Source organism: Sminthopsis crassicaudata, chromosome 6 (assembly GCF_048593235.1).
Source record: "Sminthopsis crassicaudata isolate SCR6 chromosome 6, ASM4859323v1, whole genome shotgun sequence".
Taxonomy (NCBI): Eukaryota; Metazoa; Chordata; class Mammalia; order Dasyuromorphia; family Dasyuridae; genus Sminthopsis; species Sminthopsis crassicaudata.
In genome coordinates this window covers 238428599-238448878 of record NC_133622.1, presented here as the reverse complement: position 1 = coordinate 238448878, position 20280 = coordinate 238428599, and the positions used below count along the sequence as shown (strand labels likewise).

Below are 20280 nucleotides of genomic sequence, written 5' to 3'. Positions count from 1 at the left end.
TAAAATATATTTCTAGATAAAGAACTCATCTTCATCTTAGTACCTTCATCTGTAAAATTGATAGATTGTTGCTAAAATCTCTAGCAGTTCCAAACTTTTTGTAGTTTTATACCTTAAATCTATAAGGCAAAGACATTTTCACGATCTCTAGTCTTTAAACAACAACAAAAAACAAAAACAAAAACAAACATACAATTATAATTTATCATTTCTCAAAATCTTTTTTGTTTTTCATTGAAAAGAAGAAAGGAAAGGCAACAAATTGGGCATATGTGTAAAAAATATTGTGAAATATTAGCCAAGGGAATTAAAATGACTAAATGTGTATCACATTTCCCCTCCATCCTGTTCTACCCATTAATTAGAAAATGAATACTTGATTCCACAATGGGAATGGGTGGATGAATGGATACTAAAGCTGGATATATGGAAGAAAGCATAATCTGCATCACAATCTTATCCAAAGATAATGATTCCTCAGGTATGTTTTCCCTATGTGGATATTTAATGAAAAAGTTAGTATATATCTTGTAAGTTTTAGAAATTAATAGCATCATTTATTTGTGATATCATTTATGACCTAAAGCCATTTTTCCATTCCATAACTTCTTTATGGCATTTTTTACCTCTGAATTCCTCACAGTGTAGATGAAGGGGTTTAACATGGGGGTGATAAGAGTATAAAATATAGTTACAGCTTTATCTACTGGAAAGGTGGCTACAGGTCGCAGATACATGAAAATACAGGGGACAAAAAAAAAGAAGACCACAGTGATGTGAGAGATACAAGTGGAAAGGGCCTTGCTTCTACCTGCAGAACTATAACTTTTCAGAGAATGTAGTATGACAACATAGGATGTCATTAAGACAATAAAACTAATCAAAGGAATTAATCCTCCATTAGTAGCAATCAATAGACCAATGAAAGCAGTATCTGTGCAGGCAAGTTGGATCAAAGGGATGATGTCACACATAAAGTGGTCTATGACATTAGGCCCACAGAAGGGGAGCCAGAATGTGGTAAGAATCTGTCCCATTGAATGCAGGAAACCCACTGTCCAAGCCAAACCCACAAGATTACAGCAAAGCTGGTGGTTCATTATTGTTGTGTAGTGCAGTGGCTTGCAGATGGCCACATACCTATCAAAGGCCATTACTATGAGGAGGACAATCTCAGAGGCACCAAAGAAATGTTCCACAAATACCTGGGTCAAGCATCCATTGAAGGAAATTGTTTTTGTCTCACGGAGCAAATCAGCAAGCATCTTGGGGACAATTGAAGTTGAATAGCATGCATCTATTAAAGACAAAAAGGCTAGGAAGAAGTACATTGGGGAGTACAAAGTCTGGCTGGAAATTATAGTGATCAAAATGAATACATTACCAACCACAGTGACAATATAAGTAAATAACAGTACAACAAAGAGGATTTTCTGAAAGTCAGGGCTGTCCACAAGACCTAGTAAAATGAATTCAGTAACATTATTCCTATTTTCCATCTCATGTTCATGAAGATTTGAACTCAACAGAAATGCCAAAATCCTGTGAAAATGTAGGTGTTTATGAATATAGAGCCATTCTGTTGAATGCAGTAGAATATTTCTTTACACAGAAGCCTGTAAAGCAATGGAGAAAGCACATTATTTGTGTATAATTAATCACACACATAAGCAGGCATCAATAATCATATAACCAATATTCACAAAGAAAATTATAAAATACATAAACTAAAAAGAAGGGCTCTCCATTTTTTATCTTTTGTATTTGCAAATACATTTTTCAAAATGCTAAGCAAATCAGTATATTTCTTGTGAAAAAATGTATGGTTCACAATTCACAAGTGCCATCCTTACCTTCTTTTCTCAGGAAGCTCTGAGTTCAAATATAATCAATTGCTTAATAGAAGGATTATGTTGAATTAGTAGTTTGGTAGCTTGTGGTAATAAAATGTGATGTTTGAATTAATTCAGAGGTTGTTTGCTTGGTTTTCTTTTTTTAAAATTCCTTTTCAATTACCCAATTTGTACACTCAGCAAGACAAAATTCAAGCATCCATTTGTCATAGGTCTTTTGTTCAAGTATGAATCTACAAAATAGACATTTGTTGAACAACCAAAAATGCATTCATTTCCATGTTTATTTATGTTATTATTCAGAAAATTATAGTTTGACAAATATTTTTCACTGACCTGTGGGTAGATGAGTTGGTGGAAAAGGCAGGGGTTGAAATGAATTGGACAGCTAAAATTTGTTAGACTTGAACTATCTGCACTATAACTTGAACTTTGTCTCCTCTCTTGGAGATAGATAGGTAGATAGAGAGAGACAGAGTCAGAGAGACAGAGAAATATCTATCTATTGATATATATGTATATATATCTGGATTGATAGATCTAGATAGATATTCACGTAACCTCTCTATACCTTAGTTTTACCAATTATTAAAAAAATAATAATAATTATATTCCAATACACTAAGACCCTTACAACTCCAAATCTATTATCTTATACTTACTTGTTCAATAACTACACAAGTGTAACTAGAAGTTATCACTCAGAAAGTTAAAATCATTTGTGGGTTTGTGATTTTAATGTAGTTTTACCCCTAATCCCTATTTCAATATTCTTTCTACTACACAGTGCTGAAGAAAATGACAAATATAATAAGAAAAAAATAATATATGAATTGAAATGGTTTTATTTGTTATTTGTAGATGGCTAGATGGACAGGGTACTAGGTGGGGCTAGAGGTGAAGAGTTATATATAATGGAAAAAACAGACTTATTCCATGGGGTTAGAAAAAGTTAAAATTAAAAAGACAGAATTCTTTAACTAAACACATTATTTCTCACACAGAGCAAACAAATGGTTTTCTTCTAGCTGTACACAGCTGTTTGTGTATCTATACACAAACTTGCTCATGCATTTCTAGGCTAGTTGATTATGATGGCAGTGATAGCTTAATCCCAATGAAAAAGATCAAGCCAGCTACTGTATAAACATAGCCTAAGTCTTGAGTCACTGTAATTAGCCTGTCTGACACAGAAGTCTCACCTATGAGCCCTTTGGACTGGGATTCAATCCCAGATACCAAGACAGCTGGCGTAGGATGGTCCAGTGAGAAGAGAAAGTACATAGAGGAAAGTTCTGACTGGCTCAGTTACAATAAATCTCTGTTGGTTAATAAACATATTCTCTCTGGCATCTTGTAAAATGCCTTTCTCTGGAGCTTCAAAAGTTCTTCCATGTATTGTGTTTGGGAATACATTGGGTAAAGCATCTTATTCTGCAGTAATGAGATCCCATGGGTGCAACTCTCTAATTAGATACATGCACCAAAGACACAATTAAACTTCAAGTTAATTGAACATCGGAGAAGAACTTTAGAAGTGCCAACATATTTTTGACTTCATGTTTATCACTTATCTCTCATTAGAAATGAGATAAAAATATCTGATAGACTGATTCAAATCTCTAGATTATCCATCTGTATTTAATGAAATTCCATAAATAACTATTAGGCATCTATCATGAGTAAACCATTGTGTTAAACTAGGAAACAACCAAGCTTAAAGATAATAAGTTAACTTTTCCAGAACTTCAAATCTAATTAATGCCTAACATTTATGCAAAATATAAATATATGGTAGAATCTGCAAACACATAAGAAGAAAACCTATGCTAAACATTTTAGGAAAAGTGCAGAAAGATATAAAGATTTTCCAAAGGAAAATAAAGAAAAGTTTCAAGACAACAGAGAATCTGACCAAGATTTTAAAGGATATTAATGAGTTTATTATACCAGGTCAACTTCCTGACTCACAAAGTAGTATATCTTTTGCACCTCAGGATCTATTTAATTTGGCAGGATTGTTGGGACTTTTTGTCCTTGTTATTAATATACCAGCATACCAGCAGAAATTGTCATAAGATTATTGTAGTTTTGATCTAGAAAGAGAAGAATAAATCTCTCTTTCTCTCTTTGTGTATGTGTGTGTGTGTGTATGTGTGTGTAGACACACACACATACACACACATACACACACATACACTTATATAGCTATATATGATACAGGTGTATAAATGAATGTGTGTGTATATACACACACACTCATATATACATTTGTGTGTGTGTGTATATAAATATACACACACATATATATATATATATATACATATATATATATATATATATATATATATATATATATATATATGTATATAAAGTATCTTTATATTTTCCATAAATGTTAGGCATTAATTAGATTTGAAGTTCAGGAAAAGCTAACTTATTTTCTTAAAGCTTGGTTGTTTCCTAGTTTAACACAATGGTTTACTCATGATAGATGCCTAACAGTTATTTATGGAATTTCATTAAATAACAAGGAGTTTTACTTGAATTGTCAAGAGTCCTTTGCCAAAGTCTTAAAACATTTCTTTTATAATTTCTCCCCAAAACTAGGGTTCACAGTTAAATAAGAGATCAATCATCTTGTGGATAATTTTAGCATATAATTTCTACCACCTTATCCTTGCTCTCAACAATCCCAGCAGGTGTCATGAGAACCTTAGTGTTTAACTCTCCCAGTTCCATCTAAATGCTGCTCACCACAAAATTTCTTAATCAATGTGTGTCACAGGAATCATTGGTATACCAATGAAATGATGACTAAAAAAGACAATGAACTCTCCTTTTAAATAACAGTAGAGAATTGGGGGCAGCTTGGTGGCACAGTGGATAGAGCACCAGCCCTGAATTCAGGAGGACCTGAGTTGAAATCTGCTCTCAGATACTTAACACTTCTTAGCTGTGTGACCCTGGGCAAGTCACTTAACCCCAGCCTCAGGGAAATATAAATAGATAAAATACATAAATAAATAAATAAACAGTAGAAAATTCCCAAAAGAGATATAAAGAGAGAGAGACAATGCATCAGCAATCTATATAACTTAAAATGTGGAAAAGGACTGACCAAAATGAATTTCCTTTCTGAACATTTCAGTTTTTTTTTTTCTTGTCAAGTTATATTCCAGATATCAAGTACTAATTTGTCTTTCCTAAGACTGTGGTGATTATTTATCATAGGCTACCTACATTGTCTCAAGTATATTTTGCTTCGGTTTTAACAGTATCTATATTCAAACTTACCTTCTGTGTTTGTGATATGTCAATGAATTCACATGTTCCTTATGTATCTTCCTTTTATGCATGACTCTTGGCCACATGCATTTATTCTTGGGCCCCTTTAAATGTGCAACTCATATATTGCTTCCCATTGGGTAGTAAGCTATGGAAGAATATGCCCCATGTGTTCTTCTGAGGACAGAGAATCTTCTATTATTGTTGTATTTGTTGTTCAGTTGAGTTGTTCTTCAGAAATAAGCTGCTTGACAAAATGTCACATTTTGTTAAGACCTTGTGAGCTATGATTTAAATGGATACCCATCCAATCTAGTATAGTATTTCTAAGAGACCCATGGCTATGGAAGTGGTATATCACAGACTATATTAAGAACAAATTCTTTGTCAGAAGGATGGAAGCATAGGTCTTGAACTAGAAATCTGACAATATTAAACTTGATTTTTGTGAGATTTTCTCTGAAAGCTTCAGGTGTCAAAGCAATACATTAACTTGAGACAGTGTAAATAGCCCAGTGATCAATAACCACCACAATTAGTGGTTAAAGTGGTTCAGTTAAAAATAAAACTGAAATGACTTCAAATAAATCAAAGTATTTCAGAATAAATATTCCATATTTCCAACATATACTTCCTAAATCATATTCAATTACATTTCTAAATATGCATGGAGTTATTATCAACATTAATTTATTGACTTCTATCCAAGTTACACTACTGATGATTTCATAGCCAGATCTGTGATTGAAAATTCCCTATGTATGCCATTCTACCAGCAGTATGATGAAGATTGGGACCATTTGGATTTCTCTAGGAAAGGCCATATAATTGGCTGTTGGAGTATTATCTCACTGTACATTGGAAAATACTACTACAACATATCCTTATCTACAGATGATGGGGTTAAGTGACATACCCAGGGTCACACAGCTAGGAGTGTTAAGTGTCTGAGAACAGATTTGAACTTGGGTCCTCCAGAATTCAGGGCTGGTACTCTATTCACTGTGCAACCTAGCCAGATGCTCTTAAAAGTAATTTTTTTCCCCCCTCTCTTTTTCACTTCTGAACCCTCCCAAGATATCTTAAGCTTTTGACTAGATTTATTTCTTAAGGATCTGGCCTTAAACTAAAGCCATTCTGCTTCTAATTGGCCTGAAAAGGTACTAGGCTAAGCCCTATTTAGTCATTGTCTGGGTCCTGATTGCCTTAGATTGAATGTAAATAGCAATCATTTCTGATTTGGCCAGAAATCCTGAGGATCTTCCCCTTCCAGATTTATTCATTTATTCATTCAATCATTCATTCAGATTTCTGGGGAACTTGATGAAAGAAAAGAATCTTTGCCTCAATAGCTACTAGCCTTAATCACTAAATGGTTGCTGTCTCAGTCAAGCTGACACCTGTTGAGGATTTTAGGTTATTCTCCCATTTCATCCAGGGCGGCCTACAGTCATCTTGATCTTGAGTTAGCCATTGTACTCAGTTGATGTTGGAGGGGAAAGCGAAGCAGGTAACTTTGCACAGGGATCCATCACTTAAGTACAAATCACTTGCATGCCATGATATCATTTCCCTGATATAATGGTCCTCTTTGAGAATAAAGCCCAAACAATAACAACACAATCACAATGAGCAGAATACTTCTGATAATAGTAATATAAGTGGTAAGAGATGCAGTAAATGATTTTCTGCAGATTTTTTTGCATCTTAGGATTCTACATGAGCCCCAATAAAACAAATTCAGGGATATTCTTATATGCCATCTGACCTTTACACAAATGTTCAATTTAGTTATAAATTCCAGATGTCTTAAGTACAAATAGATGCTTCTAAATGTAGGTGCCTGCTGATGATTTCAAGCATTTTAATTGTAGTGATTCCTTTTTATAATAAACCTATGAAACAGTCAAGAAGACATATGTTGTGGTGTCTACTTCACATAAATGCATAAAAATCAATATTGCAACAAGCATTTATTAAACAAATATGTGATAGATAGTGGAGACACAAAGATAAATTATTATCTGCCTTTGAAAAGATTACATTCCATAGGAGGAGACAACATATAAATATACACAAAATATTTAAATAATATATATAATATATATACATATATGTATATGTATTTATATATGTATGCTAATTTTATGCAAAAGGAATCAGCAGCTGCTTTTGCAAGGAAATGAAACCCAACTAGTATATTATGACATGACAAGGGGATGGTGTTATAATTTTATTAATTAAAAGAATATAATTTATTTGAAGGAATTGCTTCTGACTTATAAGAATAATATGTCTTTTTTATAATAGAAGTCAATGGAATAATATGATTTGTGTTCTAGAAATTTGCTTTGTAATCTTGTTAAAAGCCTTTATTTTTATGAACTAGAATAACTATTTTCAGGCATTTTACAAGAGATGTTTATATGGTATTTTCACTTCTAAGTAAATTTAATTTACCTTATATTTACCTTTGATTTCTATTTATTTTCTAGTGATCTTTTAGGTACAAGATTTAAAAGACTGCCTATAAGTTTGCTTATGTCTCAGTCCTGTCAACATTTTATCCTTAAATGAAATAAAAAAATGTGGATATGAATGAGCTTATTAATTATTCCTTATTAGGAAATATAACCATTTATGCTTCTATAAAATCTACCAAACCAAACCAATTAAGCATTACTAAAATTTGGATTAGATAAATTAGTTGCCAATACATGGAGATAGGTTGCTTTGGTGGCAAGCTTTTTTTTTTTTTTTTTTATGGTAGAAATGCTCAACCATTCTGGAAAGAAATTGTGAGTTATACCTCAAAGTTATTACATTGCTCAAACCTCCAGCACCCAGCTACAGTACTATTAGGCATATCCTTCAAATAGATTGTATACCAGTAAATCACAAGAGAGAAATCCCCAAATTTCCAGTTAGAAACTTCTTTCCATGAAATTAATTTGAAATATGTGCAAATTAGTATTATTTCATTACAGGTAATATGTATGCAACAAAACAATTAACTATTTTTTAAAAATGCAATCAATCTACTAATAATAGGACCATAGATTTACATTTTAAGACAATTCAGGAATCAATTCTAATCAATTACATCATGGAATATATGTTTTAGAGTACTTTAAATTTTGCTACACAAAAAAATAAACACTTAATTATGTATAATAACCATAAATAGGTAAAGCAAATATTATTCTCATTGTAGAGATGAGAAAACTGGAAAGATTAATTAATTTTACTGTGGAGACACATTAAGGCAGAATGGTGATCTACTGGGTTACCACTTGAGTAGTATATTACAATGGAAATTCATGAAGTTATAGGATCTATATATCCTGTACCAGATAGGCTATAGAGATGCCCTACAGTTCACAAATTCTGTGAATTTGTTTGTAATAAAAGTCCTGGTTTTAAACTCAGATCATAATTCTTTTTAATGTTTTGCATTTGCATCATTCTTTTTTCATCATTTTAGATTTGTCTGACTCTTTGTTACCCCATTCAAGTTTTCTTGCCAAAAATACCAGAGCAAATTTACCATTTCTTTCTCCAGCTTTATTTATAGATGAAGAAACTGAGATAAACAGGGTTAAATAACTTTCCAGAGTCACACAACTAGTAAGTGCCAAGGCCAGATTGGAACCCAATAAGCTGAACTTGCTGACTACAGACCAGGCACTTTATCCACTTAAGACCTAGTTGTCTTATGTTGCTATTGGCAAATACTTTAAGTTGTCTGAATGTCAGTTTATTCTCTGACGGAGTTATTCATACTCCACTTTATTACTCAATTTTAGTGCTATGTTATGGTAAGGAATTTTTTGAAAAGACAGCTAAGAAGTGGCAGGGTCAGGAATTAACCCATAGTCCTCTGACTCTAAGTATATTATTTTGTTATTGTCATTGTCATTGTTGTAGTTGTTGTTGTTGCTTTTCCTATTATAACATTTCTCAATCTTTCACAGAGTTGTGGAACATCACATTCCTTTCAAATTTATATGTACCTGAAAGGAAATCTGGGTTTTATAGAATTCTGTTTGATCACTTGTACAATATTTACATACAATACCAAAAAGACTCTGAGGCATGACTATGCTGTGTAACTGGTGAGATCTCTTTCTTCAAATTTGGTAGAAAGAAAGACTTATGCCTACTGAAAAATAAGCTTCAAAAAGAGCCACAAAAACAAAATATATTTATTTTTAATGCTTGAATACCATTTGTTGTAATCCATCAACTAACTGCTGAGTCTATGATGTACACATAAGCTCCCTTCCTGTTCTAACACTCTTTTGTTTGGAAAGTACGCAGAAACCAATAAGGTATTTTTCTTTTGGACCCAAGAAATATACTAATCTACACTCAAGAATACAAATAGAATGACATACAAAGGAATGACTATCTCTTAGATTCTAATGCAAAATGCTGATAAAGCACTTTTGACAAAGTGTTCGGGAATAAAACTAAAGATATACAATGGTTAAAAAACAGTAACAGCAAGTGAACACTTATTGTGTTGAAAAAGGTTATGTAATCTATTCTAGGCAATCTTGATTTTAATGTTGCCAAGAGAGCATATTGCTATATAATTTGTTTTTCCCAATAGTAAAAATGAGAGGAAGCCCCAGACTAGATTTCCAAATGATGCTAATGTACCTGCTGCCATTGTAAATTTCCAGATATAGTAAAGGAAAACATACAAAATTTAGTCATATCAAAAATAATGAATAGATATATTTCTTCCTACCATCAAAAATATTCCCAAGAAATTCTATTTATCTGCACATAGGAATGAAGCATGAACTCATTCCCTTCACTCTTTACCTACCTTTATTCTCAGATGAGAAAGTTGAAAAAATATAGTTTCAGAAATGTTTTGAAAGAATATTACACTCCCACTCCCACACACACCTAATAAACTTTTGAACATAAATGTGTACTGAAGGAAGAGAAACATTATTAGATAATGAAGAGGGAAAAATATTAACTTTTAGCTTGCCATCAAACTCTTCTCAAAAGAAAGGATCTACTTTTTCAAATGCCTGTGATCTGAAAGAATGCCTGCTCTTTTTAAAGCATCAGACTCTCTCTTAATCATCTCCTCCCTCATTTTCCTCCTTTTCTTCAGTCCCTGATTAAAAGTATTTCTTCTCTTTTCAAAAGCTAGCCCTTCTGCTTCATCTCTTGATTATACCCTCTCCCATTTCCTCTGGAAGTTTGATGCCTTAATTATTTTTCCATTTTTTTTTTCTTCTCTTCAATTTATCTTTAGAATTAGTTTCTTCATTCCATTGGAAGATATATTTGAGACTCTTATTAATAAACAAACAAAAAAAAAGCACTTGGAGACTTCATTTATTCAAATTATTTCCTTAAAACTTTCTTACTCTGTATAGCTAAAATTTCTAAGGAATCTTGTTTGTATGGGTTTCCCTCCTTTTTTCATCATCTACTATTCTGAAAAATAGTTATTGGTATCATCAGTCAGCTAAGACTCAAGTGTTGGTTATCAACATATTTTAACTTCTAAATGTGTTTTTTTCCTTCACTCATTCTAATTTATTTTCCAGCTTTTAGTATAGTTTACATAGTTTTATAGTTTAGTTATAGTTTTTAGTACAGTTTAGTATACTTCTCCTCTATTAACTTAATGTCTGTGACATTGATCTTCTTGTTTTCTTCTGACCTAGACTATTTTGTGACATTGATCATTCTTGGTTCTCTTCACATATTCTTGCTCTACATTCCTACAACATGATTCTTCTTTTCTCCACTGTATGTACATTGTAAAAATGCTTGATCTGGGACTCTCCTCTCCTCTCTCTAAAACCTCTCCTGAGTATTTCAACAAGTTTTTATCATTTAAATTATCATCTTAAAATTGCTACTCCAAAATATGTGTAATCAAATTCCTCTTTTGAATTTTAATTTATTATTATGATATGTTTGCTGGAAACCTCTAATTTGAAGTACTATAGCCATTTGAAATTCAACTTCCTAAAAATAAAATACATGTTTTCCCAAAATTTTCCTGATTCAAACTTTTATTTTATTAAAGTCATCATCATCGTCTCTCCAATAATAAAAGATTTATATCTTTAGAATCATTTTCAGTTTGCTCTTGCCCCTCACCACTATTATCAAATCCATTGTTAAATTGATGTCTAAGTTCACAATATCTCTTCTATCTTTCTCCTATTATTTCATTTTTACAATATATAGGAAAATTCATATCTTCATCACTTTCTTGCATTATTGGGAGTAACATTCTAATTAAGCTATGCTTCCTGCTCTTCACTTTTCCAATCCATTTTCACATAACTATAAATCACAGATGGCTATACCATCATCTACTAAAAAATCTTCAAGGGTATCATTAATATTGATGTAGAAAAATATAACACAACACAATAACCACAATAAAAATATCTACACATTATTATTCTTAAGATATTTACTATACTTGTACTTCTGGTTTAAAAAAAAGCATCCTAGTTATCTCCTTTAAATGACTTTCCATCACTATGCTTCATGCCTTTGGCTAAGAAGTTCCATATAGTAGAAATATACTCTCTTTTCGTGTCTGGTTCATTAAAATGCCTACCTTTTTCAAATCAAATTAAACATTTCTTTTTTTAGGTCTTATTAGATCTTTCCTCCTTATGTTTTTGGACATCTTTCTTTCTAGATATTTTTTTTTTTGCATTTTTGTAGACATTTTGTACTTATTTACATTTTAATTGGTAGTCTTCTAAACAAAATATGAGATCTTTAAGGTCATGTACTGTTTGATTTATAATTTTTCTATTCCTAGCATAATTCCTTAGAAAGAGAAGGCATAGTTTGAATATGCATTGTTTTATTTATTAAGAAATATGTATCTATAAGCTTCTCAGATTTCCCCTGTTCTAAATCTTAGTTTTGGACATGTGACAAGAATCAATTCTTCCATAAAATGATGGAATTCATTCAAGTTGTGAGCTCCAATTATTTTCCATCCTTTTTTCCCCAAAGTTCCTTTAGAAAAAAAAAAAATTCTGTTTCATATAAAAGAGCACATTTTTAATCATTTTTTTTTTTTAAATCTAGGGATATTTTAAGAATATTTCACTACCCCCTCAGGTTTTCAGGTAATTCTCTATCTCCATTATAAGAATGATCTGGGACTAATATGCATTAAGTTGGTAAAATATTTTAGAAAATATTTATGTGTTTTCAAGTTAATGATTTTATCCTGTGATAAGCCAATTTAGAAAAAAGCTTCTGATTATATTCATGCTAAGTAAGCACTTTATTTGGGTGGAAAGACCATAGGACAAGGAAATAAATGGTTTTGGCTAATAGTTCTTACTCTGTTGTGAATTAGCTATTTATCCTGTGGGCCACTCAACTGCCATAGGCCTAAGTTTCCCCAGTTATATAACCATAATAGGAATAGTAATATTTATATTTTCTTGTATTAAGAGCTGTTTTGATTAAACTATCAATGTAAACAAGAAAAATATATTAGAATTTGCCTCTGGCAAATGACCCTCCAGACATTAGAACCATTAAAATTTTGGTGAGGTCTGCCACAAAGATCTCTGGCTCATTATTCTGAGAACTGCAATATAAAACTCATTTACTTCTGAGGAAAGGCCCTCAATATTCCCAGTAAAATGACTTAGGCTAAAAATGTATTTTTTTTTTTAATTTTATACAGAAAACATTTGTTATCAAATGTAGTCAAACTCATATTTTCTACAAGTGCTTATAAAAGTTTTTTTTTTTTTTTTTTTTTTTTTAATAGTCTTTCTTTTCATGGCTTAGAAGTACTAAACACTCAATTTTTTCTCTTTGGATTCACATGATATACAAATTTCATACTACTAGTGTCAGGGTCTAGATTTGCTCCTTTATTGCATGATACTATATAACTTATAACACTTAGTTTTTTGTTGTTTTATTTCTCGCTTCTGTTTTTCCTTTTGAACTTTGTAATTGGTCAAACATTTTTGTCAATTATGGGTTCTTTCTCAATGGCTAATTATGAGAATGCACTTTTTCCAAGAGTTTCAATCTAGTACTAGTCCCTGTTAGATCTGCCCATGCTACCTTAAGTGGATACTGTTTATGGCATTTAGTGCATCCCTTCCTGCAGGTCTAAATGTGGTCCAATGGCCTTTAAAATTCCCTAATAGTCCTTTTTCTGTCTTTTCACAACCCATGTTTTCCCTTTTATATGGAAACAGTTTCTGCGTTGGATATCTTCCAAAGAAATGATGAACAAACCATGGGAGATAGAACAGATTCCTCAGAGTACTTTCATTTTTTTGTTTGTTTGTTTTTAATTCAAGGAAAAATTATAATTAAATCTATAAAATTCAGTTATAACTTTATAATTATAACTGCAGAAGAATTAAAACTTTGTCTAATTTAAGTCTCATTACTAACAAGGAAACTGAGGCCCAGTAATTTATTTTCCCATTTTAACAAAAGCAGGGAAGTGGATAGAGCACCAGCCTTGAATTCAGGAGAACTGGAGTTCAAATCTGGGCTCAGATACTTAACACTTCCTAGCTGTGTGACCCTGGGCAAGTCACTTAACCACAGCCTCAGGAAAAAAGAAAAAAAAAAAGCAGTAAACATCTCTGGAATAATTTGAAAATAGAACTTGACCCTTGACAGTGAGTGTTCCTCTACTGTATCATAAGACATATGCTGTTTCTATAAATATATCCTTTATATGAAACAAAACATTCATGCATGTATATGTTTAGTATTATACTCATTGGTCTGATGCTCATTATTATTGTATTTATATTTTTGTTGAAGTTGTTGGAAATAGTACATTAAACATGAGATTTCAATGGTACAGAAACTACTACTAAAGAAATATTTATATTAGAGTAGTGCATGAGTAACTCAAGAGTTTAGTTCGATGTCATACATGGTGTATGGGTCAAAACCAGCACTTGAGTTCGCATCTTCTTCCTACTGAAGTGGATTTTTCTTCTCAAAATATCCATGCTGGCTTTTACATCATTAAAGGCAAAAATGTAATCATTATGTCCTACTGACTCCAATTAATATGTACCTGGAATTTGGAATGAAATAAGTTCAAGTAAATAAAGAAATAATATCATTTATTCAGTAAGAAAGTATATTCCCACAAAAACCCTCCCCATCTATAATCAGTTCTCAACACCACATTTGATATCTGTTATAGATTATAATTGTATTGTTTTTGTAATCATTAGACCCATTTCTTGTGAAAAAAATGCCCCAGCACAAAATGAATAGCAGTTTTCCTAAGGAGTTTATAGTTCCCTTAGAGTAATGTTTTCATCAAAGTCAGCTTTGGGAAACAAAAGTGATGATAAAATAAATGTTTGTATATTGATTGATTGATAGAAAAGATGTTCTTTCTCTTCCTTAGCCATCTTCCCTCCCAGAAAACAAAACTGAAGTATGAAATATCTTTTTATGTTTCCCTTGGAGGCCATCAATGTATAATTGAATCATTTGTTCTGTTCTTGAGTTTCTTCATGGCATTCTTCATCTCCTTATTTCTCAGGGTGTAGATTAAGGGGTTCAACATGGGAGTGATAATAGCAAAAACTACAGTCATCGTTTTATCAATAGAGAAGGTACGGACAGGTCTGACATACATGAAAATACAAGGAACAAAGAATAGGACAACAACTGTAATGTGGGACAAGCAGGTAGAAAGAGCTTTGCGTTGGCTTTCCAGACTATGGGTCTTCAGGGAGCGTAGGATGACTCCATAGGAGATGAGCAACATTGTAAAGATGACAACACAGATAGCTCCTCCATTAGCAACCACTGAGAGTCCAATGATATAGGTATTAGTACAGGCAAGTTCTAATAAGGGGTACATGTCACATATGAAATGGTCAATGACATTAGGGCCACAAAAGGGCAGCCGTAAAATTAAAAGGAGCTGAACCACTGAATGAATGAAACCTCCAATCCAGGCTACAACCAGCAATAGAATACATACACGGCGTCTCATGATAACTAAGTAATACAAGGGCTTACAGATGGCCACATAGCGGTCATAAGCCATTACCACCAAGAGGAAGACCTCTGAACCACCAAAAAAATGGGCAATGAAAAGCTGGCTCATGCACGCTTTGAACGAAATGGTCTTCTTCTCATAGAGCAAGTCTATGATCATTTTGGGGGAAATAGCTGTGGAATAGACAGCATCCATAAGAGATAAATATGCAAGGAAGAAGTACATGGGGGATTCCAAGGACTGACTGGAAATCACTGTTACCATAATCAAAAGGTTGCCCCCAAGAGTTATAATGTAGATTACTAAGAAGATAACAAATAATACTTTCTGAATATCAGGATTCTCAGTGAGTCCTAGGAGGACAAATTCAGTCACATTGTTCTTGCTTTCCATATTTTTTTCTTTCTTTCTCTAATGTATGAATTCAAAAGTCAAAATTGATTTACCTATAAATAAAATATGATTACCATTTAATTAGTTTTAGAATTGAGGAACAAATGATCAGCTTTAAAAAGTGGTCTTTCATCTAACTATTTTGTTTTCACAACAATCTTTTGGAACAGGAAAGTTAGTGAATGGAAAAATAAGGCATAGCAATGTAAACCCATTTTCCATGTTCAGATGATGACTAACAAGTATTAGGAAAAGTAGGTGGGACTATTTACCCTGGGATGATGATTGTGGTTCTAAACTTCAGGAAAGAAATTCCGCTGGTTCTTTAAATCATAAGTTCTGAGCCAGGAAATTAGCAATAGGAAGCACAAGGAACATTTTTTTTAGAGATATATGTTCCTTTACAAAAAAGCCATCACAGATATGAGAGATATTTTGATCCAAAGTGTTCTTTGCATCATTATATAGCACACACACATTTCCAAGCTAGTCAATGTCATTCAGATGAATGTATTCATGAATAATTTCATATACAGTATCATTACACTTGTTGTTAATTAACAACATGACTAATATTGATAAGACAGATGTAATAGTCTTTTAATTCTCATTGTCAGTCAATATTAACTATAAAATAATTATAAAATTTAAATGATCAGAAAATATATAATCCAAACAAGTTTATCATAATACTAATGCTAATCACCACAAAATACTAATAAACGTTAGCAGCAATGATAATAATTCTAATGAAATTTTATACTATTATGGTATTGAGGTGATCCTATGTACTTGAAGGTTTTTCCCACAGGAAAGTCAAGAAAGTAAGAAAACTTAGAACATGGAGTTTAGGACTGATTAATTGTATGCTATTTCATGGTGAACCATTAAGGATTGGTAAAATTCTACCCACTCAATTTTATTTTACGAAGTTATAAAAAGGAATGTTATTTGCATTAGTGAATGGAGCACCTACAAAGAATGCTGCTGATGTGCAAAAGTCAGCAAAACTTACAATAATAATATAATATTTTATAAATTGCAAAATGCTATCCTAAAATTAGCTATGCCAAATTTATTTCAACATTCTATAAAATATATCATGAATTTAATGAGATCAAAGTCCAACATCTCTTCATACATAACTTAATGAAATGTATTAGCCCCTGAAATAAATGTTACTAAATGTATGCACATGTGATATGTGATATCAGCAAATATTTATACAGAAGGATTGAAAATATCTATAATATACAAATATATGCTATTTCAAAATGTCATCAACCTCCACATATAAACACAAACATTTACACAAATATAGATTTATGTGCATACATGCATGTGCACATGTATGTATATATATGTAATATATCTAGATACATTCATTTATTCATATGATTGTGGTTCTGTCAAGTAAATTTAAATGAAATCCCAAATTTAAAATTATATTAAAAGATTAAATGATTAAAGGATTAATTAAAAGATCTCCAGACAAAATTATTGGACAAAATTCCCTCAGTAAAATTGCACACAACATAGAGAATGATAAGAAGTATGTCATCATACCATGCACTTATTATTGTGCTCACTTACCTCATGGGTAGGAGATGATAATGAAGTTTTTGTTTTTGTCCAATATTCCACTCTTCCCACCTGTCTCTTCCAAGATCTTTATTAAGATGAGAGGTAAACATCTACAATTTTCTTAAGTATTTAGTTGTCTGACTTTTTCATTTAAAATATACATCATAGAATCCTCTTCCAGATCTTTGGTTGTCTTCATTTTCTCCAGAAAGCATTTGACTTAAAACTTTATGTGCCTCTGTCTTATTTTCCTTCTAGACTATATTTTCTTAGTAAACAATTTGTTTTTTTTTACATAAGCTTTATACCTCTAATAATATATCTCACAACCTACTGATTTTTTCAAAAATCTCTTTTCTTTTTATGGTATCAGTTTCTCCTGCAAGTAATATTCTTTATTCATTCTATTAAATTATATAAAATAAAAATCTATCTTCATTCTATTACCCAATATCTTCTCACTAATAATGATAAATTGAATTTGCATATTAGTATGTTATATGTTATATATAATATTTTACAGGGCAGTGAAGTAAAACAGAGGATAAAGTACTAAATATGGAATTTTCATGAGCTTAACTCTAGCCTCAGAACCTTACTAGTTCCATGACTCTGAGTAAATCACTTAATTCTTTTTTAATTCAGTAAAACAAGGTGAAGAAAGAAGTAGGAAGGCACCCCAATATGTTTGCTAGAAGAACCACAAATAGAGTCACTTTGAAGTGACTGAACAACAACTATTTCTTAGGCTTTTGGTTTTTCAATAAATCTACATCCATCATATTAAAAGGGGATTATTTAAGTGTATTAGAAATTTATCAGCTCTGGAATTAAAGGAGAATTGAATAACTGTAATCATACCAAACCCTCTATAATCTGTTGCAAATAAGATTTTCTAGTCTTAAATGTAAATAAATGCAACTAGAATAAACAGATAAACATATGAACAAACAAGAAAAATTATTCAGAATTAATAAAAAAAAAACCCATATATATTTGTATATGTATAATTTGTGAATGACTTAGGAATATATATATATATATATATATATATATATATATATATATATATATATATATATATATATATATGTAATTTATGAATGACATTTTTCACTCACACTTTAATTTTTGAAATTAAAATAAATATTTTCTTACTTTTGCATAATAGAATAAAAAAATACTCAAAATAAAAATGTGGAAAAAATTCAAGACCTGTGAATGATGGCTAATTCTTAAGTGCCCATATTTTAGCTTTTTCCAATTCTAACTTATTCAAATTACATCCAAACACATATAAAGAAAAAATTAAATTATAAAATCATGTTAAAGTAAATTTGAAATATGTACAATTATATCAATAGTGAATGATTTTGTACAATAAAATAACAGTGAGTTATTTTATATTTATTCATAAATTTATTACCTGAAATATATTCCTCTCTCTTGAGAGCTCAGCTATTTGGTCCTGTTTTTGTCTTGGATATCAATACCTTGTCCTTGAACCAAACCACCCTGAAAGTAGAAAACACTTTTTAGTGAACAGAGTACTTCAGGATCCAATCCCAGCCAGCCAATTTCAGCCATCAGAATCAGAGAAGAGATTTTAAAATATAAATGTTATAAAAAGCCTACCTGGATCTTAGCAAGTTCCTATTTTCTCAATTTCTATCTCTCAACTCTTTCAGGAAGTTGTTTGTCCTTGAATGGTAGAAGGGATTCCATTAAAGTGCAGAAATCAAAAGGAGGCCCAACCAGTATAATGCATAGAGAGTTGAATTGAAGAGATATATAGCAACAACAATGCTTTTCATTGAGTCATTCAAATTGCATATTCTTTTTTTAATTAAATTTGCTCCAGGGAAAAGGGACTTTCCACATAGACCTTCATGTCTCCAGAGATGTTCCAGAACTAATTATAAAACCATGGTCAAGAAATATTCCTGATGCATGGGCAGAATGGGGAGAGTATCCTAATTCCTAGAGAACAGGACAATAATTAAAGGTGTGATTTATACATAAAAAGGCTATCTATTTATGTACCAAAAATTCACATTTCCTTAAAACTATACACACAATGTATGTGTATGTGTATGTATATTGTATATATATATATTGTATAGACACACTTTTATTTACTTTTCAAAAGAAGCTTATCACTTTCCAATTTTTAAATGCTACTTTTGAAAATTAATATTGTAGAAGTAAAGGATGTATCTGGGAAAGTAATAATAGGTACAAGTAATGAGAGAAAGGAAAGGGGGAACCCCATTTGTAGGCACAAAGATTCCATGAGGTGCATTGTTCCCTGTAAATGAATTTACAGGCCCGAAAACCTAGATTAATAAATAAAAGTTTTATTGTAGAAATTTGGAAGTAAAGTTCAGTTAGAAAGATGCCAGGGCCAGAAGTGGCTGCTGGGTGGGCAGGAACCCTTACATGGCCAGAAGGATACCATGTATTGGGGGGAAGGGCTCCTGCCAAGAGAGAGCTCCGGCTTGGCTCTTTTATACCTAAAAGAGGTTTTGTGGGTGGTACCCCAAGTTCTTGGTGGGCTTTTCAGTTAGCTCAGATCTAGTGGGGGCTGGGGAAGCTGAGCTGATAGTGGGGGCCGGGCCCAGATATTCAAAAGGGTGCTTTTGACCAGGATTTGTGAATCAAGGTCATGCAGGAGGGTTGGGCAATCAGAACGGAATCTTAAAGGGACCTCAACCCCCATCACAAGTGGTAAAGTTCTTTTTTATTCCAAAATACTTTGCTGTTTATTTATGAACCTGAACAGTTGCTATAGGACTATAAAGAGTACATCTCTTCAATATGAATATAAATTCCAAGCTGTATTTCTTAGTCCATTAAAATCAGTTTTTCTAGATACTTTTGAATGACAAAGGGTAGTTCAGTAGCCTAATGATTACTGTCTTCACATAATGCTTCAATATCAGTCTTGATCAATTCTTGTTACTCCTCAACACAGACTTCTCAGTAAGAGAATAGGAAAGCTCCTCCTACATCCTTCCTCTTTTCATCTAGACAAGGAACACATACACTCACACATATGCATCTTCTTTATTGGGGAATTTTTAGGATTAGTTTCATTAACCTTTCAAGTTTTCTTTTTATTATCAATTTGTG

General features: G+C 31.9%; 2 protein-coding genes across 2 annotated transcripts; both read right to left on the bottom strand.

Annotated features, from left to right (window-relative positions):
- Positions 1 to 569: 569 nt before the first annotated feature.
- LOC141546114 (olfactory receptor 4C12-like) lies at positions 570 to 1499 on the bottom strand. The gene has a single exon (XM_074273685.1). It carries the CDS (start codon positions 1497 to 1499, stop codon positions 570 to 572), a length of 930 nt encoding a protein of 309 aa, XP_074129786.1.
- A 13135-nt stretch (positions 1500 to 14634) lies between these two features.
- LOC141547409 (olfactory receptor 4A15-like) lies at positions 14635 to 15564 on the bottom strand. Its single transcript, XM_074275843.1, has one exon. The coding sequence runs from the start codon at positions 15562 to 15564 to the stop codon at positions 14635 to 14637; it is 930 nt and encodes a 309-aa protein (XP_074131944.1).
- Positions 15565 to 20280: the final 4716 nt, after the last annotated feature.

Excerpts from the sequence above, each read along its gene's own strand:
- LOC141546114 (XM_074273685.1), bottom strand. The coding sequence starts at position 1,499 with ATGGAAAATAGGAATAATGTTACTGAATTCATTTTACTAGGTCTTGTG.
- LOC141547409 (XM_074275843.1), bottom strand. The coding sequence starts at position 15,564 with ATGGAAAGCAAGAACAATGTGACTGAATTTGTCCTCCTAGGACTCACT.